Consider the following 22413-nt stretch of genomic DNA (forward strand, 5'->3'; position numbering starts at 1 on the left):
GCTGTCATTGCAATTTAATGTTCATCTGGATTGTGGATCATACAGGAGATAACCAGTGCGTTTTGTGGCTGCCTGTTATACAGTTGGTCAAACAAGTGCAACTTCATTTTCAGATGAAATGAGGTAGAAATTCTCTGACACATGACAGCATCGCACACTGGAACAAGCAATTTCGAAAGACAGGTAGGCCCGATTGTATAAACCATGTAATCTTAGATCAGAGGTTAAATTGATCCTTGTTTCAGCTGAACTTGGAATTTTGTGTTGTATAAAGTGTAATCTGAAATTAATTTATCTCAAACTAAAGTCAACTTTGACTGAAGAAATTTCTCCGATTAAGTTAGATGATCCAAGTTCAGTTATTTCTTTTCTGTTTGAAATATACGAGTGACAGATTGTGCAAATAAAATAATAATAATAATATTTATTTGTCAGAAACCAGTGTACAAGGCCTGGATATGACATCGTCAGGTTCGATAATACACAAACACTCACACATGCACAAACAAACTTAGCACAAATAAATATAGACAAGTAAACAAATAATTATAAGCAAATAAACAAACATAGTCAAATAAACAAACACTGAGAAATAAACAGAACAAACACTGAGAGATAAACAGAGTATGCTGTAGGTTAACACATTTATATAAGGACAAAAGTATAATTAAAATACAAAGAGACAAATTAAAATATAAAGAAAGGGTTACATTTCTAAAATACAATATTTACATCACACTCCATGAATTCATTCACTGAATAAAAAGGTCTGTTCAACAACCATCTATGTATGCAGGACTTAAACCTATTTATTGGTAACTTTCTCGCCTCCAATGGTAACTTATTAAATATATTTATGCCATTAAAAAAGCAGGTATTTGAGCTCACACTCAATCTGCACCTTGTGTAATCTAATTTATCTTTATTTCTAGTGTTGAAGGAATGTATATCTGATCTAGTCTGATAAAGATCTATGTTGGTTCTAAGGAATATCAAGGTTCTGTAAATGAATAGATTGTAAACTGTCATTACCTTTAACTCTGGAAATAGTGGTCTACATGATTCCTTGGTATTTTTATTGAATATTACCCTCAGTGCTCGTTTTTGTAGTAATAAGATGCTATTGACTCCTGTTGCACTTCCCCATATATGAATTCCATAGTTAATGGAATATCCATTATTATTAATATTAATAGATATGTTAGGTACATTTATATATATTTCTTTCAATTTCTTGCCTTAATACACAAACATTCTTATATTTTATAAGGCTCTATCGTGTTCAGCAGTATCAAATAACATAACCTACAATTATATTATGTTTATAACAACCATTAATTATTAATGGATATGACAGGTACATTCATAAATGTTCAATTAACTGTATTACTAAACGAAAATTGTCGTTTTATAAAGCTTTATAATGTTTAGCAGTATCAAACACCATAACATGATAACGACTTGGAGAACAGTCAACCTTCTTCTTATTGTCCGCCATTATTTACATTGCAAAAAAAAAAAAAACAGTGTCTCCAACAGAGTGTAATACGGAAAGTCGCTAGATTTCTCATTATCAACAAAGAAAGATTAAATTTTGTCACTATGGGGTGCTAAAAAAGGTCACTAAATCCCTATTTAAGCAATATAAAAGTTAAAAGAAATTGTTGTTGAAAAATAGTTAAAATCGCTAGATTGGCAACACTGAACAAACCTGTATAACATGGTCCACGCATCACGTATTTCATCTGTTTATGCGATGTTGCCAAATCCTTTTCACGTGAACTTAGGTTGCATTTGAACCAAGGTAATTTGATCGCAGAAAAGTTTTATATAATAGAAGAAGTGTCTGAACTCGGTTCACTTTTCGATCTTCCAACAAAGTTGATCTTTAGTTAGGGAGTTTTATACATTTGGGCCTTAGTGTTGTATGTCAAAACAGAAAAGCAACAGCATTGTTTACACATTTCTTAATAAAAGATTTCCTGACTTCAGAATTGGCTAAGGTGGACCTACACCATGACCACCAATATCACCGGACTTGTCCCCACTAGTCTTCTTTTTGTGGGAATTTATCTAAGACTTAGTGTCTCACACGCCTATGGCAGACATGGCAGATATATTTCGCGGAATCATGGAAGCAATAACACTGGTGATACCATAAATACTCTCGTGTGTGTAGCAGGAGATTAAGTCCAGCCTGGATGTACTAGGATTTAAATAAAACTTTTTGAGTTTCTCTTCCTAAATGTGTAAACATCAATAAAATAATTGCACTAGTTTCTGAGATATGATTTCTTCTTTTTTATTAAGTTTTTCCAGGACACATTGTAGCTACTATCATGCATATGTTGGATGAATGAGAATTATGTTCTTAACCAGTAGGTTAAATACTGACTTAAGATCTAATCTAACCTAGAAAAATTATACTTACAGCAAAGCCCATTACTTACATGTGTAAATAGTTTTGACTATAATTATGTGTTTATATTCCGCCTATGCTTATCATACAATATGAATGAATTAATTAGTCATATTTTCTCATTTACGTACCGAAAACGTTAATGAGAAAATGTGACTAATTAATTCATTCATATTGTATGATAAGCATAGGCGGAATATAAACACATAATTATAGTCAAATTGTGACAGCTTATCGGTATATCTTCAACATGAAATTCATGTGTAAATAGACCAAAAGGTCTTAGGCTATATTCGATTTACAATACGGAAATTTTATGTATATTAGAGGGTCCTCTGCATAGTGATGGTGTCGGTAGTACTTCAAAGATGAAGGGCTGTAACACCACCTCCCCTCTTATTTAAGTGATTGTTGCGAAGTATGTATGTACATATGTATGTATGTATTTATTAGTCGTCAGAATACAAGGATTCATGGCATCGTCAGATAACAATTTTACAAGTAGGTTATATCCGTCGAAGTGAATTAGGGAAGAGAGTAAAGATGGCTGAATAACTTTACTGACAGTATATAAACATTGTTAACAGCTCCAGAACTGCTATAAGCACATAGTTTAATATGTTTACTTGATGAATTTGTAAAATTATTGTACTACATTATTACTTACTTACTTACAAATGGCTTTTAAGGAACCCGAAGGTTCATTGCCACTCTCACATAAGCCCGCCATCGGTCCCTATCCTGTGCAAGATTAATCCAGTCTCTATCATCATATCTCACCTTCCTCAAATCCATTTTAATATTATCCTCCCATCTACGTCTCGGCCTCCCTAAAGGTCTTTTTCCCTCCGGTCTCCCAACTAACACTCTATATGCATTTCTGGATTCGCCCATACGTGCTACATGCCCTGCCCATCTCAAACTTCTGGATTTAATGTTCCTAATTATGTCAGGTGAAGAATACAATGCGTGTAGTTCTGCGTTGTGTAACTTTCTCCATTCTCCTGTAACTTCATCCCGCTTAGCCCCAAATATTTTCCTAAGCACCTTATTCTCAAACACCCTTAACCTATGTTCCTCTCTCAGAGTGAGAGTCCAAGTTTCACAACCATACAGAAGAACCGGTACTATAACTGTTTTATAAATTCTAACTTTCAGATTTTTTGACAGCAGACTGGATGATAAAAGCTTCTCAACCGAATAATAACAGGCATTTCCCATATTTATTTTGCGTTTAATTTCCTCCCGAGTGTCATTTATATTTGTTACTGTTGCTCCAAGATATTTGAATTTTTCCACCTCTTCGAAGGATAAATCTCCAATTTTTATATTTCCGTTTCGTACAATATTCTGGTCACGAGACATAATCATATACTTTGTCTTTTCGGGATTTACTTCCAAACCGATCGCTTTACTTGCTTCAAGTAAAATTGCCGTGTTTTCCCTAACCGTTTGTGTATTTTCTCCTAACATATTCACGTCATCTGCATAGACAAGAAGCTGATGTAGCCCGTTCAATTCCAAACCCTGCCTGTTATCCTGAACATTCCTAATGGCATATTCTAAAGCAAAGTTAAAAAGTGAAGGTGATAGTGCATCTCCCTGCTTTAGCCTGCAGTGAATTGGAAAAGCATCAGAAACTGACCTATACGGACTCTGCTGTATGTTTCACTGAGACACATTTTAATTAATCGAACTAGTTTCTTGGGAATACCAAATTCAATAAGAATATCATATAATACTTCCCTCTTAACCGAGTCATATGCCTTTTTGAAATCTATGAATAACTGATGTACTGTATCCTTATACTCCCATTTTTTTCCATTATCTGTCCAATATAAAAAATCTGATCAATAGTCGATCTTTACACCTAAAACTGCACTGATGATCCCCAATAATTTCATCTACGTACGGAGTTAATCTTCTGAAAAGAATATTGGACAAAATTTTGTACTACGTCAACAAAAGTGATATTTCTCGAAAGTTACCACAGTTTGTTTTGTCCCCCTTTTTAAAAATGGGTACATTATTACTTTACATTATTGTGTTACCTTATGTTACATAACAATTTATTGTGATATGTTATGTCTGGAGTTATATATTACAACAATGTTAAATTATTTTCAATTGCAGATTGAGTTAGTTTAACGTTAGAACCATGGCAACAAAACGGCCAGCAGAAGGTGATGGCAACACAAGTGGACAACCACCAATCAAGAAAGTGCAATTCGAGCCTATGCGAATAGGACCAATATCTACCTTAGAAGATATGGATATGAAAGTTCTTCAGTTTCAAAATAAGAAATTAGCTCAGGTATGCAGGAATTGTTCTTATGAATTTGTATTAACACTTTTTTTATTCCATAGTTACGTAATTAATTTCAGACGGAATTATCAGTGTGAGTTCTTAACAATTGCAAAATAACTACGTGGAAATGAGTTTTGATCTGACATGTAGGCTAATAGTGGCTTGAACTGCATCTGTGACATCATAGTCTGCTTCCATGTGACTGATCATACCTTTGCTGTGCATAGTGTTTTTATTATTATTATTATTATTATTGTTATTATTATTATCATCATCATCATCATCATCATCATCATCATCTTTCAGGTTTAGGCCTTCAGACATGTTCCGTCCTCAGGGAATATCATCAGCCCATCTTATTCTTGGGCTCCCAACATCTCTATGTTCTTTGGGCTTATAATTTAGCATTATTTTAGGAAGTCACGTTTCATCCATTCTAATTATGTGGTCATGCCAATTTTTCTTCTGTTGTTCTACTCTGTTGTTCATGTTAAATATGTTCAGCTCTGCTCTGATATCAGTGTTCTTTCTGTGGTCTAGGAGAGTAGTCCCTGCAACTGATCTTAGGAATTTCATTTCCGAAGTCTCTATTTTCCTCTTATCTTTCCTATTTAAGGTCCAATTTTCGCATCCATACATCAGGGCTGGTATAGCTACTACTTTATAAAGTTTCAGTTGCGTTTCTTTTTTTAGTTTTCTGTCGTAAGTGTCTCCTGATGGTTCCACATATTCTCCCAAATTTCTTAACTTTCATATTTATATCTTCATTTTGATTATATGTCACATTAGACCCTAAATATTGGAAGTGGGATACTTGTTCGATTATTTTATTATTTATAATGATTTTGCATCTAAGTGGATTTTTCCCTAAAAAAGCCATTGATTTTGTCTTCGTAGTAGATATATTCAAGTTATATTCTGTCATTATGTTCTGTAATTTGAAGGATGCCATTTGTAGTCCATCTTCTGTTTCTTCTATAATAGCCTGATCATCAGCAAATAAAATTGTGTTTAAAACTGTATTTCCTAGTTTTATACCCCCCATTATAGTATCTTGCCATCTCTTAATGGCCTTGTCAATGTATATACTAAAAAGTGCTGGAGACATCGGACAGCCTTGTTTAACATCTTGGTTTACTTCAGCTGTTGTGCCTCTTCCATTGTCAATCGTAATTAATGTATTTTGATGCAGGCTTTGTATAACATTTATTAGATGGATAGGGTATCCTTTGTTCCTCATTATGTTCCATAGTTTTTCCCGTAAGACTTTGTCAAATGCTTTTTCGTAATCCACAAATAATATGTACATTGGTAGATTGTATTCTCTCCTTTTTTTGTATAAGCTGTTCCATTATAAATATACAGTCAGAACATGACCGTCCTTTCCGGAATCCGTTTTGTTCTTCTCCCAGCTTTACTTCATTTATAATATTCAATCTTCTTGTGATGATTTTCGCGTGAATTTTATAGGCTATATTAAGTAAACTTATTCCTCTGTAGTTGTTGCAGTCATTTCCATTTTCCTTTTTTGAAAATTGGACATATTTTAGATATTTTCCACTCTTTCGGTATTGTGTATGTGCTCCAGCATATATTAATTATTTGTAGATATCTTGATTTTACTTATACTGGAGCGTATCTTGTTAATTCGATGTTCATTGCATCAGTACCTGGCGACTTTTTGTTTTGAAACTTTTTAATATTTCTTCTAGTTCATAATATTCTATAGGATCAATATCATTCATTTCTTCATTTTGAATTTCGTTATTATCTTTGTTCTTATTTGTCCACAAATGTTGAAAATAGTTGAGCCACTCCTCGTGTTTGATGTTGTTCATGTTCAAGCAGATTTATTATTATTATTATTATTATTATTATTATTATTATTATTATTATTATTATTAATGCTCTTCGAACATATAAGATTTTCTACTGATATCTCCAGATCAATAAGAGGAGTCAAAATACAATGTTCCAGATAATTTGTCACTCTTTCCTTCATAACTCTAAAATACTATACTTATAAAATATTTTGATAATATTGGTAAGTTAATATGCAGTTCAGCCTGTCATTCAAATGGAATGTATTAGCTTGCAAGATCAATTTTTGTTAATCTTATTTTCCATATTTCTTAGTTCTATATTAATCTGGAATGTGTTGTAGTTTGCTTTGTGAATCTTAAGGATTGCATTGTCGAATGTTTTGTGGAAGTTGACATCTTGAAATTGTTGTCTTCTTGTAATAGCGTCTGGAGCAACGACATCGTATTGAGGCTGAATTGCGGCAACGTATTGAACAGTTGGAGAAGCGGCAAACTCAAGATGATGCTGTTCTTAATGTTGTAAATCGGTACTGGAATCAACTAAATGAAGATATAAGAGTTCTGCTGCAACGATTTGATGCTGAAACAGCAGATGAATCTGAAAATAGAAGTAAGTTTCAGAATGGTAATTTTAAAGATACAATGAAAAGTTATGATGTCATGGATGGCATCACAGGGTAGTTATAATAGTTATATACAGGAGAGTGGGAAGGAGAGAGATAGAGAGGCAGGGAGGGGGAGAGAGGGGTGTGTGCACGCGCCCGCGGGGGGATGTGGGTGTGTGAACACGCCCGCTGGGGGGGGGGGGGTGCGTGTGTGTTTTTTTTTTAAGTTGTGGACATTTATATCACAGTCTACTATATACAGTCACGAAGCTTGAGTTTTGAGAATGCTAGAAACAATAGACTGTGATGGTACTATTTTGCATTGTCTGTAATGAGGCGATATTAGCGATCCTAGTGGTGAGCAACTATCTAATGTTTGCATGTTTACTACGTATTGAGCTTCGCTACTGTATATACTAGACTGTGTTTATATTGTGGCCTTTCATTGACTTGGGATTTTTGAAATGGACATCTTAACCTGGAAACGACTTGTTACGTCACATCTGGCTATTTAGTGAACTATCTAGATACCGGTAACCTCAGTTATAAATGTAGCTATTGGACATGGCCTTACGATTGCTATCCTCTTTTTACGCTTCTTAGCAGCAGCTCATGTTGCTTCTTATTGTACACATAAAGTATTTGAAGCTGTTCACTTGTTTCACTACCTCATTTCAAATTTGGACATTGGTCTTCCTTTGTTTTCTCCCGAAGACCGTGGTCTTCGTCTTGTTTGTATTCATCACATCCTCCTGTCATTTAGCCCCATTAGCATATTCCTTAGTATATATATCTCCTTTTCTGCTAATAATGCCATATCATCAGCAAATATTGTGCATCTTTTCTTCCTCCTCCTATCAAATCTTCTATATTTTGAAAACAGTAATATATAATCATATATAATATACATACTCTCTTTCCAGCTAAAGATTGAAGTAAATGTAAATAAATGCACGTGGCATAATGGTTCCTGATTGGCTATTGGACGCACAACGCCTCCAAACTCATGCTTGTCATCTTCTTCCACATATTAAAATAGTTCCTTCTAAAATAATAAAATGTATAATATGCATGGAATACGAGTGAATTAAACATGGTTATAAGAACACTTTCTTACGATTTAAACAACATGTTTATATTAGTAGTTTCAGACATTGCGTGTTAAATCATTGTAACATGTATTATGGCAACGCGCATGCGTAATAGGCATTAAATCCCTCCCAAGGTGACTCGCAGCTTCACAGAGCACATCAGCACGGCTGGTCTAACACAGTGCGAGATTCAGTGTTGTCAACCTCAAATAAATTTCTGTAGAATTAAAGAAATTCTCAGCTCTTCAAATAATAACATTTAATCACGAATCTACAGAAAATGAAAATGCACTATTCCCAGTAGAGAAATAATAAATAATTAATATTAACCCTCTGTGAGCATTTTACGGGTTAGTTCAATGAATGTGTTGAAATGTCTGCAATATATCAGACAGTGGCTGCCCTGCGTTCTCACTTGCTGGAAATAATGCGCCCTGGTGGCTGCTTTGGTAGCTAGCTTGTGATTGCGGAGTAATACATTTCGGTTTTGTTTACGTCTACTTCAATCCTTAGTTGGAAATAGTTTAGTGTTATTGGCTTTAAATTTAGCACAGAGATGTTTTTGCTATAATTTAAGCGAAATGTGTAATATTTTTATGCTTTTAACTCTGCAATGCATTGTTATGTTTTGTATGATTTCAGATGAAAATGAAGCAACAACATCGTTCTTGATGCAGTTATCAACTTGGGACAAGGAAGAACTGGACGAAAAACTGGCGAACCGAGTTCAAGTGTCTAAACGAGCTGTTGCAAAAGTCATTCAAGCATTTGATCGTCTGATGCAAAGGAATGAAAAAATCACTCTTGCTCTGAAAGGCGAACTTGATGGAGGTTATTGGAATCTTCTCCCATCTTGTGATCCGTGTATGCTTGCTTTGCTTTTTATTTTTTAGTTATAATTGTAGCTCACAATAATTTGCAGTAATGTATGTGTTACACAAATATTATGTTCCTCGATTTCTTAAAGATGGATGAATATTTTGTACAGCACATTTATTTCTAATGCTCGACAATTTTATATGTATATTTATGTTTAGATACAGTGCTTCGATTAAGGATTCAGTATTCAAATGTATGTTTTAGACTTGTTTAATTATTCTTGCACTTGTTGCATGAACAGTATTTTTTTATATTATTATGTTTTACATTGAAATTCTTTTCTTTTTGAGGCTAAATTCTTCGTGCTTTGTTCAAATGTACAAGGACAAATTAGCATAGTTGTGCCATCTTATTCTCGTGCACATTGTCCATTTAAGGCTTATTTGTATGTATAGTCCATTCAGTGAGAGTATTGAGTGAAAGTAAACACAGCTGTACCTAATGCAGGAGCTCAGCTCATGCTATGACACTATGGATCGATTTCTAAAACGAGGTCTAGACCATGGCCATGACTTTAAACTGCGTTCGGATTTATAAAACGAGGTCTTTTTCATTTTTCTGAGCCAGGGCTCGAAACCATGGTCTGAAGCGGAGACCACGGCTGGGGTAGGTTTAAAACCATGGCTTCATGTATACAGAATGACGAGAGACAGGAATAATTCTTTGTAACTATATAACGACGATAATTTCAGGCGAATATTTCGATTTTCGAAGGAATCAACGCAAAATTTAGCAATTTTTGAAATGCAAGAGGTGGCAGGTTGACAATTTTTTTACACCTTCTTGTTGCTTTCAGGGAAGTAAGATATAATATTTTATATTAATTATATCTTTATGCCTGTAAGACGATATAACTTAATTCTTAGTCTTTACAGTAGTTTTGGACATTTTATTTAATACTCGAAATTGATGTGGTCCTATAAGAATGAAGCAAACGTGATTTTGTCTTCTTATATTAAGTTTCATCTTGCAAAAAAATTGTAATAACAAATCCGGGAGGTCAGAGAAGACGAGGTCGACCACACTTGCGCTGGATTGATGGAGTGGAAGAGGATGCCAGAAAGTTGGGGTGCAAGAATTGGAAGGCTGCTACACAAGATAGAGATGGATGGCGACAATTACTAAGGGAGGCCCAGGCCCACCAAGGGCTGTAGCGCCAATGATGATGATATTATGTTTCATGCCACTGGGTCTTTCCACATAGTATATATGAAAATAGAATCATACTACATTTTAGTTTCAATTGAAATTTTCATCCAGTTAATATTTAGGTTACTGATTCCTTAGAACCGGGTTTTCAGGTAGTTAATGTTGGTAGTAGTTATGAACAAATGACAAACTACAACAGAAACGCTCGATTTATGCTAATTATTTGGGCAATATCGTTCTGGTACCTAAAAATCCGTTCTCTATTAAATACTAAGTAGGCCTAATGCTAGTATTTTAAACACACAAATTATATTCTGTAAATTAGTAACAATACCTAGCTGAGAACAAAAGAATGTAACTTACTGCAATTCAATAAAAATATTAATCCTGATGTTCATTTCTTTCTAATGTCGATAGTTTGCAAGAATAAAAATCGATTCTAAGCTGCGTTGCCATATATAATACCCACGAACCTCTGTTTCTTCTCAAGCCGCGTCTCGACTTCATTTTAGAAATGGCATAAAGATTCAGACCTCGATCGCGGTTTAAAAGCTGAGGTTTGGAACCATAATTTCATCCGTGTTTTAGAAATCGACCCTATGGTTCTGTTGACTATAGCGAATTTATACCCAGTTAGGCTGATGAAAGAAAACGCAATTATAATGCATTACAATAAGCATTTACCCAAGTTTCATCTCAATAATAAATTTCTTATCCTTTAGCACAGTACTGTTTCATGGATTAGTGATAATTTCTTCGCAACAAAGCAATATCTCTACATTGTAACAGACAGCTATCCCATTCTTGAAACTTGAAATTGAGATTAGTAGTCAGTAGTTTGTTGAAAGTCGTTCTTTTAAAAATGGGCAGATCAGGATTGGCATTTACTGCAATGAGAATTTTGTCGATAGTTTGAAAGTATGACAATTTATATGGAAGTTGTTGCCAGCTCTAGTGTTACGGTTACGAATTTCAGTTAAAACAATCCACTTGCGACACTGGACAGGCTTGACTGAATGATTAGGGCACAATGTTATGATTCCTTTCTAGGAATTCCACATCTCGAATAATTGAAATAAGCAAGTGCACTTCATAAGGAAGCTCCAATAATTTCCTGTCCATTTGCTAGTACGTGACTGTTAAAAGAAGGGTTATGGTGCAGGTTGTCCAGTACTTCCCTTGTGGCTGAATTCAGTGAATTAATGTAACGTGAATCTTGCGAACTGCACTTTTCTACTCTTAGCCAATAGAATTGCGAGCAGTTTGTTTTACATCACTCAATACTCTCCCTGAACAGAATATAGCTTTCCTTTTATATTTTGCAGAGTTGTAGACACACAAAAGTAATATTAATTTTCTTTCCTCGCACCTGCACATGCTTTACAGCTGACTTTGTTCATTGAAAAGGCGAATTTTGTCTAGTTGCCCACTACATTGTGGTAGTAGTTCATATTTATGACCTGTATGTGGGTGATATAAGAAGAGAAAATGTTGAACACATTAACAAAACAGCTCAACATGGGTAGTAAAATTGACTAAGAATTTGCTGATTGGACTATATGAGAACAATCTGTCTTCACACCTGCCATTCAGGTCCATATAAAATAATAGTGTTACATTAAATACTATTCAACATTTCTTAAGTGTCTCGTATATTATTCCACATTAGTACCTCACGTTTTAAACAATAGTCATTCCTGCTATGTTAATATATTTGTTTACTTACTTACTTACAAATGGCTTTTAAGGAACCCGAAGGTTCATTGCCGCCCTCACATAAGCCCGCCAGCGGTCCCTATCCTGTGCAAGATTAATCCAGTCTCTATCATCATACCCCACCTCCCTCAAATCCATTTTAATATTATCCTCCCATCTACGTCTCGGCCTCCCTAAAGGTCTTTTTCCCTCCGGTCTCCCAACTAACACTATATGCATTTCTGGATTCGCCCATACGTGCTACATGCCCTGCCCATCTCAAACGTCTGGATTTAATGTTCCTAATTATGTCAGGTGAAGAATACAATGCGTGCAGTTCTGTGTTGTGTAACTTTCTCCATTCTCCTGTAACTTCATCCCGCTTAGCCCCAAATATTTTCCTAAGCACCTTATTCTCAAACACCCTGAACCTATGTTCCTCTCTCAGAGTGAGAGTCCAAGTTTCACAACCATACAGTAGAACTGGTAATATAACTGTTTTATAAATTCTAACTTTCAGATTTTTGGACAGCAGACTGGATGATAAGAGCTTCTCAACCGAATAATAACACGCATTTCCCATATTTATTCTGCGTTTAATTTCCTCCCGAGTGTCATTTATATTTGTTACTGTTGCTCCAAGATATTTGAATTTTTCCACCTCTTCGAAGGATAAATCTCCAATTTTTATATTTCCATTTCGTACAATATTTTGGTCACGAGACATAATCATATACTTTGTCTTTTCGGGATTTACTTCCAAACCGATCGCTCTAGTTGCTTCAAGTAAAATTTCCGTGTTTTCCCTAATCGTTTGTGTATTTTCTCCTAACATATTCACGTCATCCGCATAGACAAGAAGCTGATGTAACCCGTTCAATTCCAAACCCTGCCTGTTATCCTGAACTTTCCTAATGGCATATTCTAGCGCTAAGTTAAAAAGTAAAGGTGATAGTGCATCTCCCTTCTTTAGCCCGCAGTGAATTGGAAAAGCATCAGATAGAAACTGACCTATACGGACTCTGCTGTATGTTTCACTGAGACACATTTTAATTAATCGAACTGGTTTCTTGGGAATACCAAATTCAATAAGAATATCATATAATACTTCCCTCTTAACCGAGTCATATGCCTTTTTGAAATCTATGAATAACTGATGTACTGTACCCTTATACTCCCATTTTTTCTCCATTATCTTTCGAATACAAAAAATCTGATCAATAGTCGATCTATTACGCCGAAAACCACACTGATGATCCCCAATAATTTCATCTATGTACGGAGTTAATCTTCTCAAAAGAATATTGGACAAAATTTTGTACGACGTCAACAAAAGTGATTTTCCTCGAAAGTTACCACAGTTGGTTTTGTCCCCCTTTTTAAAAATAGGTACAATTTTGGACTCCTTCCATTGTTCTGGTACAATTTCCTTTTCCCAAATAGCAAGTACAAGTTTATAAATTTCGCTATATAATGCACTTCCACCCTCTTGTATTAATTCTGCTGGAATTTGATCGATACCTGGAGACTTGTACTTTTTCAGATTTTCTATCGCAATTTCGACTTCTGAAAGTGTGGGTTCGGGTATAAATGGCTCAGCAGTTTGTATTTCAATTTCGTCCCGATCATTTCTATCTGGCCTATGTACATTTAATAGTTGCGCAAAATAGTTTTTCCATCTGTTTAGGATTGATGGAGAGTCTGCAAGCAAGTCACCATTCTCATCCTTGATCACGTTTACCCTTGGCTGATATCCGTTCTTAAATTCCTTTATACCCTTATATAAATCTCGAATGTTTTTATTCTTACTATTTGTTTCTACCTCATTCAGTTTTTCCTTCAAGTAACCTCTCTTTTTATTCCTAAGTGTACGACTTGCTTTCCGTCTTTCACTGAAATAATTATCTCTCTTCTCCTCAACTGGATCCTGTAAGAATTTCAATTTTGCCTGTTTCCTTCTTTCTACTACCATGCAACAATCTTCATCAAACCACGGTTTCTTTTTCTTAGTTTCATAATAACCTATGCTCTGCTCAGCTGCAATTTTAAATTAATATATTTGTACTTGTTGTAATACCACACCTCTCTGCAACATTTTGACTCGCGTCAATGCTGCTAGTATACAGCTATCTGGTATTTGGTTACATCACTTTCCTGTCTGTCCTGCAGCACTAATTATCGAGACACTTGTATGTATGTATGTATGTATGTATTTATTTATTTACACTGCAATGTGTATATACCCGGTGGCAGTGGTAACTAATTACACTCAATAATGACAATAATAAACTTATTAATTAAAAATACTATTAATAATAATACTAATAATTAATACTAACAATAATTAATAATAATAATAACAACAACAACAACAGGAAATATACTAAATTAAATTAAATGATCACTTAAAATAGCATTTGAAATATTCTAATTTGTATCTTAAAACTAAGATCGAACTAAAACCCACGAGTATGATATGTTCATATCTGCACAAGTACCTTTCAACATTACACTCATTTCGCTGTCAACTCACTCACTGCACTGGAACTACGACACATTTCACTGATTCTATCCTGATTTCACTAACACTTCAAAAACATTTCACTGTTCAAATACTTTGCACTGCCACTATAAACTATAAAGCTTCACTGACAGGAACACGTTTCACTTACACAGCACACTTCACTGACACGACATACTTCTTCACTGATACAACACACTTCAGTGACACAACATAATTCTTCACTGATACAACATTTCAATAACAACATATCATTTACACCCTTCAAATACTGTGTATAATTACCGTCTATTAGTAAGGTCCTTAAGCCTATTTTTAAATGCATTTTTGGTTGTTGGTAAAATCTTTAGTAAGTCTGCAGATAAAGCATTCCAGTCCCTGATAGTACGATTGAGAAAAGAAAACTTTCCAGTGTCCGTCCTCTGCCTTCTTTCCCTCAATTTATATGAGTGGTCGTTCCTTGAAGAGTAATTTGGCGGCTGCAACCTATTTTTTATTTCTCTCCAGGCAGGCTCACCTCTGTATGTTTTGAACAGTGCGCATAATCGAATTCGCGTTCTCCTGTCCGTGAGTGTGTCCCATTTTAATGGTGAATTTTTCCGACAACACTTAAGAGCCCGTTTTTGAATCTTTTCCAGTGTCTTAATATGTTCTAATCTGTAAGGATCCCAACATGCAGCACCATATTCCATTACTGGACGTACTAGTGATTTATATGCAATCTCTTTGGATTTATCAGAACCTTTTCTTAGTACCCTCATCACAAAGTGTAACGCTCTCCATGCTTTTCCCCGCTGTGTCTGTAACGTGTTCCCCCCAACCGAGATCGCTGCTAAATGTTATTCCGAGGTATTTACATTTGTTAACTTGGTTAGCTTTTTAATTTCGTAGATATATGAAGCTTATATTCTGATTTCATACCACATTTTATATTTTTGTATTACCAACTACAGTATTTTATTATAATTAAACTTAAAACATAAAGGATTTGTGAAGCAGTAGCAGTTGTCTTTGAATCCTGGAATTTTATACATATTATGATTAACCAGAAAGTAAAATTTTAAATAGAATCAGTTTACATGATAAAATTGTATAACTAACTCTGCCCATTTCTTTTATCAGTGTTTTTTAAAATATATATTCATTATACAAATTAAATTTATAGTTGAAGAATTCATGATCTTAGCACAAATGATTTTTTATTATTCATACTGTTGATGATGGTAAGATGACTTACGGAAAAACGGCAAGGCTTGTTATTGAATTACCTGTTGCAGAGTAAGGTCCAGATGCAGTTAATTGATCACAGTTCATTACAAAGATAGTGTCCTTTAGAATATTTAAGTCTTCGTGATTGTTTTGATTTTGTGAAATCCTGAAGAATTCTTACTCTTAACAAAGAAAAAATTTTGTTCCCTTTGGAGTGAGACCGTAACAGGCCACTAGGCGTAATACGTGATAAGAAGAAAGAAGATTTTGATCCATGCACAAATGGTAGACATTGCCATGTTCCTGGAAAGAGAGTAAAGCAATTATGTTAAAGCTTATGCAGACTTGAAGTGATGTACTTTCCCATATTTTGCTCAGCCTTGAAATACATTTTTATGAAATAATTTATGTAGTTACAGTAACTATATCCTTGGGAAGTGATTTAAATGATATCTTCATGTCAAAATCGCCTATAGTTAGATGCAGTAGGTGAAATGGAATCGAGAGAGTTATCCATAGATGTTTTTCCACTTCTAATGTATAGTATCATGTCCCTTAAGAACATATCATTTATGTTTTACTTCAGTAATTTACTGGAATCTTAGGCAAAAAATAGTGTATAAATAATAATAATATTGATGACAGATGTAACATTGAATTTGTGATATATTTGAGAAATTATATTGCTGAATGTTTTTAAATGTTTGATAGAGAAAAATGTGTCATGTGAATTAAGATTTTGTATTTCAGATGGATAAGAAGATTTTGAATTGTGGTGATTTGAGTTAAGGATTTATCAGTGTTCAACTTGTATATGTAGCAATATGTTTTTTGTTATGCAGATGAAGCTCCAAATATGGATGAGACAATCCGGCAAGCTAATATTGAAATTCAAGGTGAAAATAGAAATTTGCAAGCCCTCAATACTTCATTACACGAAAAATATCATACTATTTCACTAAAGGTATGTAGGACACTACTTCAAAACTGTCGATATATTTGCAGTATTTTTTTGTATAGGTACTGTTAAAGTTGCATAAAGACGATTTTGAAAGTATGCTATATGCATTCATTTACTACTTGATAAAATATGAAACATAAATATGTTTTGACAATAATTTCGTGCATCAGCAATGTGTTAATTGGTCTTTATTAACAGTCTACTGCTTTTTTTATGGTTTATATTGTATTCATTAACATACCACGTCAGAATTTTGTTTCACATTTTAGTATCTACATGAACTAAAAAATCTTCTTATTATTCTTACAATGGTCTTTCATTAGGGGTACTCTAGCCAATATTGGAGCGGAATGTCTCTGTGCATATGGGAATTATGCCCTTCTGCTGTTTTGAGGGGTCCAGTTTAACACGTGAGAGACATTTTCTTCTTGTTCTTGATTGGTACAAAATGTACATTGGTTGAACTTAAAAGTGCCAATTTTGTTAGATACTTTATAAGCAATCATGGCCAGTTTTTAGTCAAAATAGTGCTACAGCCTTTTTTCGTGACTGGTTACATTTGGTCTTCAACCACAGTTAATATCCACCTGCAATGAATACCATCCCATATACACATCCAGGTTAATGAAATGTCAGACACTCAAATCAGGTCAGCTTAAAACCATGACAAATTAAATTCCCTACATGGCTAAAGTTGTTGCAAAAGTAGAATTCTCCCTATTTTAATATACAGAGCAGAAACTTGGTTTTTAACAAAGAAAACAGAGTGTGTACTAATAATTTTTAAGACAAAATATTGAGAAAATTTTTTGGCCCCATTCAAGACAGTGGACAGTGGCGAATTGAGATCTTTGGGATGACCCAGATTTCGATGGAATGACCAGGTGCAAAGGGATCTGGAGGAAATAGGACCATAGTGGAAGATACAGAAGCTTGGAGGAAAATGTTATGTTGTAATTGAAGTCAAAAACCTTCTTAGGTTTGATGCATCACAGTGACATCAATATGGTTAAAGTGTGAAATGACACTTATTGAACTGTATCAACTCCTCAAGAGAAGAATTTTGCAAACCTCGACCACTAAAATTATAGAAAAACTACAGAAATTTAATCTCGTGGAAATTAGCTGAATCAGAATAAGCAACAATAACAGGTTCATCTGTTTTTCTTCTGATGAATATTAGATTATTTTATCCATTCATTGTGCTATTGGTGTTCAATAACTGATTGAGTGCTTATTAGTTTGAATTTTTATGGTGAATTATTTATGCTTGAAAATGACTTTATGTCTGAGACATATTAACCTTCTGTTATTTTTGCATTTTAGTCTCTTTGTTGAAATCTTACAGTAATTGCATTATTATTATTATTATTATTATTATTATTATTATTATTATTATTATTATTATTTCAGATGGCAGAACTTCAGGATAGTCTGACAGGAAAAGAGACAGAAGCAGCTGAATTACGAAATCAGATTGATGATTTGCAGTATGAATTATTGAAAGTACAGTCTCGAAATGATAAGTTGGAAAATCACTTAGCGGAAGCCATTGAAAAGCTTAAGACATACCAACAGATTCATGGCGAAGATAAGGGAATTGTGAAACCAGTTGTGACTACTAGTGTATCTCAAAAGAAGGTAATGATGAATAACCTGATCTTGAGTCTACTTCTATTTTTTAATTTGTCTGTTAATTCAGATTTTGTAATGAGGTGATGAACAAACACCTTGAAAAGTATTTCTGAAATTGTTGAAATCAAACTTACATTTAGTGCTTTAACCCCTCTGCTTATAGTAAACAGTGTCATTTTTGCTCTAAGGACTTAAACTGGTTTGGATACTTGCGTAACTCATTTAACGTGTCACCCCATGGCCTTTGTTGGGATTTGTAGCAATATGGTCAGAGGCACACTTTATGTCTGGTCAACATATTGTGGCACCAGTCTGGATTGTTCTGGTTGCCTCAGGAGTGTGCGCACCCTTTTAGCGAGAAGGAAGGTGCAGGGAAACTGAAACTCGAGCTTCGGTAGGAGCTGTAGCGTGGTACGGAGCGAGGAAAGGAAGACTACGGTGATGGCGCAGAGTGGAGAGAGCAAGGGAAACATCTAGAACTGTATCTCTCTCGAAGATTCTAAAAGCCACGTGAATCGAAGATTCCAGAAGTTATGGTGTAATAAATAAAAGTGCGAGTCTCTCGGAAGTCAGTGAGTCAGTCTTGAGTCTTCAAGTCTTGGACAGCAGAGAGCATCTGGAAGGCTTGGGTTCGACGTATAGTGAACCGCATCTGGAAGGTTTGGTTTCGACGTGTAGTGAACTGCATCTGGAAGGATTGGGTTCGACGTGTAGTGAATCGCATCTGGAAGGCTTGGGTTCGACGTGCAGTGAACTTGAACAGTGAGCTAGAAGAACTAGCCAAGGCAAGCAAACTGAGAACTGACAGTTTTGTTCTGCACATAGTGCATTGTGAACTTTGAGATTAGTACATTGTTATTCTTCTCAATAATACACGTCGTGTGGAGTGCAATAACGACTTTTGTGTTGCTGTATTGAGTGGAGTATCCATTGTTGTAGGGTGAATTATTGAAAATGAAATCACATTGTTGCCGGGTGTGTGGTGGTTAAAGCAGAAAAAAAATCACAATATCGTGCTGAAGATCGCGGGTTAGAATCTCATTCACTGCTTTGATAAAGGATGGAGAGGAACCCTGTAAAACATTCGGTGTAATGGCATGCGTGAATGCTGAGGGGATTTCAGTTGATTGCAGCTGCAACCATTTTGTTCCTATTTTAGAAAAATCAAACATTACAATAACAAAATTAAAACTATTTTCAACAATTATTTAATTGGGAATAATGTACATGAAATATAACAATTTTTACTAAAAATTTATTATTGTCCACTGTTATTGATGTATCTTTTTTATTTTATTTCCTTAGTTAGAGGATCTTCAGAAAGAAGTAGAGGAACTCCGGGAATTGGCTAACAACCGTCTTCAAGAACTAGACAAGCTCCACCAACAGCATAGGGATGCACTTAAAGAAGTAGAAAAACTTAAAATGGATGTAAGTATTGTCACCTTAAATTTATACATATATAGGGTATTTCAAAAGTTAGTTCAAACATTTAACCGCTATAAATATTATAATATTTGAGATAGGGAAAAAAACAAAAACATCACAGTATTGAGCAAACAACGGGGTTTACAAAACATTGGGAAGATGTCCGCCGTTCTCTTGTTCAACGTACAGCATTCTGTCTGCGACACCATGCATAGCATTTTGCAGATAATGTCTTGGAATATTGGAATTTTTTTTTAGTGTGTGTGCATGCGTGCGCACGTGCGCTTGTGCCAATTTTGTACACAATTAAAATCCATTCCTGATCTACCACGAAATTCTGCTGTGGCCATGTTTAGACTGATTAATGGTCCTGATCATTGTGCAATAAAGAAGATGCCATGGACTGATGATGGTCACATTGATTACTGGTCATGTCTTACAAAACACCTACATCGAATTGGCCTGTTAGACTGTGCTAAATGTGTGTGCCTAATGCTCAATATTTAACAGTAAAGTAATTCTTCTTGCTTCCCAATATTTAGATAAGGTCCATAAAATTTTCCACAGATTCTGAACTTCTAGTACATATAAATCCCAGCTCTAGTTATATCTGAGTGCTGTAAGTAATTTTTCTTTATTTGTGTGTATGTCATTGTAATTGATAAAGTTTATTGATTTATTGATCTTCTTCTTATTAATAGATTCGTCAACTACCTGAATCTGTTATAGTGGAGACTACAGAATACAAATGCTTACAGTCTCAGTTTTCTGTGCTGTACAATGAGTCCATGCAGCTCAAAACACAACTTGATGAAGCTCGTCAGCAATTGCAGACTAGCAAAAATGCTCACCTACGTCATATTGAGATGATGGAGGTATGTGTGCCAGCTGTTTACATGAAAATAGGTTCTAAGCTAAAGTGTTTCATCATGAAGATTTTAGGGTAGTGCTTTGATTTTTCGTGTTGCAATTCCAGGTTTAAATCCTGGTAGATCCACTGTTGAATTTTTGGATGGGAAAAGGTGATATGCAGTCACATTACCCATTTACCATCATTTTTTTCTTAGTCCATTGTAATCTCTATCATAATTATAGAAAACAGTGATGTTACATCAGACAGTGTGTTGTTTAGGGTTCCCAATCATCCCTTCTCCCCACCTCAATAAAGGTCCGTGTGTCCCCAGAGCATGTTTCAGATTCTTGCTTTTTATTAGTGGTCCCCTCTTCTGAAGGGTTGTTATAGCTCAATTCCTGACAATTCGAAGTTGCAGTTTGTTAAATAGGATTTACAAATTATTCTTACTGTGTTATGTCGATATGATACAAGATTGTTGCATGATTAGCTAATATTCAGTTAATGAAGGTTGAAACATATGCAGTAAAACCTCTATTTAACATTTTTCTGGAGACTCAGAATACAGTCAACTCTGGATATAGTGAACTCTGTTGTAGTGAACATTCAGCTGTAGTGAAACTAAATCGTTGGTCCCGACCCGCATACATTAAAAAGTACATTAATATTTCCGTTTATAGTGAACCTTCACTTCGGTTATAGTGAACCTTGTATCCTGACAAATTCTTACTTGAAGTCAGACCTTCTTGTATAAAATTGAAAGAATGTGTTGAGAACAACATTGTAAGTTTCTTACTCCTTTCGTCAAAGGTTAAAGGTAGGATTAGCGATTCTTAGACAACGAGCTGTACTGTAAATCCAGGCAACGCGTGACGACCTTGCCTCACTCCACCGTCGAAAGGTTGACATTCTGTTCTCAGGCACTCTGCCCTACTGTTATTTCTAATCCTCCACCATCAAAGGGTTGTCTTTTGTTCTCAGAAACATTTCCATTATGATGGATAGCATCGAAACAGTGGAAACTGAAATTGCCTTCTTTTATTAAAAGGAGACGGATATTATGTCCAGAGCATAAATGAAGGTAAGATTTCAATGGCTTTCAAACTCCATCAACCCTCTCCCAGTTTCCGGGAAATTCCAAGGCTGAGTACGCAGTCACACCGTAACAGCGTTTGTCATTTCTATCTGATCTAGTGTTCCAACAGGAAATGTACTGTATAAAAATGTCGAAGTGTGAAGTGTTTTCTTTGGAAGATAAGGCAAATATTATAAGTGACATTGCACGTGGTCTTTTGCAAGCATACTTGAGTTGACAGCATAGTAAATCAAGTATACAATGTAATCCATTCCACAAAAATAAAATATTTTTATTTTTTTGTTCACAATTTCATTCATTTCTGTCATTTAAGGTTAGGGGAGAGACACTTCGGGTATAGTGAACGAAATATTCAAGTCCGCAGAGGTTCACTATATCCGGGGTTGACTGTAATAAAATTAATCTTAAATGGGAGTTGACACTAAGTAGGGGTTTGCTGTTTTCGTTTAATAATTTTGTATCTGATGATGCCGTAAAAAGCGAAAACGTTTATACATTAGTTTTGAATAATTTCAAGGGAAAAATTGTTCCGGGGCTGGGTATCGGTCCCGGGACCTCTGGTTGAACGTACCAGCACTCTCCTAACTGAGCTACCGTACACCGTCTCAACTTTTCCCTTTATATCCACACAACTCGCGTGGGCTGACAAAATGCCAGAGACCCACATCGAGTGCACACAAACTCTGTGTGACTTGGAATTGTGGTTTTCTGTTAACGTACACAGTGACGTATATCTTATGC

The 22413-nt window shown here is 35.0% G+C and overlaps 1 protein-coding gene across 5 annotated transcripts in view; it reads left to right on the top strand.

Annotated features, from left to right (window-relative positions):
• Positions 1 to 22413, top strand: part of Bre1 (E3 ubiquitin-protein ligase Bre1) — a 90801-nt gene that overhangs the window by 2237 nt on the left and 66151 nt on the right. For 2 of the 5 annotated variants that reach the window (XM_069817193.1, XM_069817196.1), the window contains exons 2-8: positions 4553 to 4733; positions 6974 to 7160; positions 8889 to 9110; positions 16542 to 16663; positions 18074 to 18301; positions 19601 to 19726; positions 20425 to 20598. In XM_069817193.1, the coding sequence (XP_069673294.1) occupies positions 4578 to 4733; positions 6974 to 7160; positions 8889 to 9110; positions 16542 to 16663; positions 18074 to 18301; positions 19601 to 19726; positions 20425 to 20598 (1215 nt within the window). In that variant the 5' untranslated portion in view covers positions 4553 to 4577. Of the gene's footprint in view, positions 1 to 113; positions 184 to 4552; positions 4734 to 6973; positions 7161 to 8888; positions 9111 to 16541; positions 16664 to 18073; positions 18302 to 19600; positions 19727 to 20424; positions 20599 to 22413 lie in introns of all 5 variants that reach the window. The other 3 variants (XM_069817195.1, XM_069817198.1, XM_069817194.1) reach the window with 2 other exon arrangements.

Source organism: Periplaneta americana, chromosome 17 (genome assembly GCF_040183065.1).
Source record: "Periplaneta americana isolate PAMFEO1 chromosome 17, P.americana_PAMFEO1_priV1, whole genome shotgun sequence".
NCBI lineage: Eukaryota > Metazoa > Arthropoda > Insecta > Blattodea > Blattidae > Periplaneta > Periplaneta americana.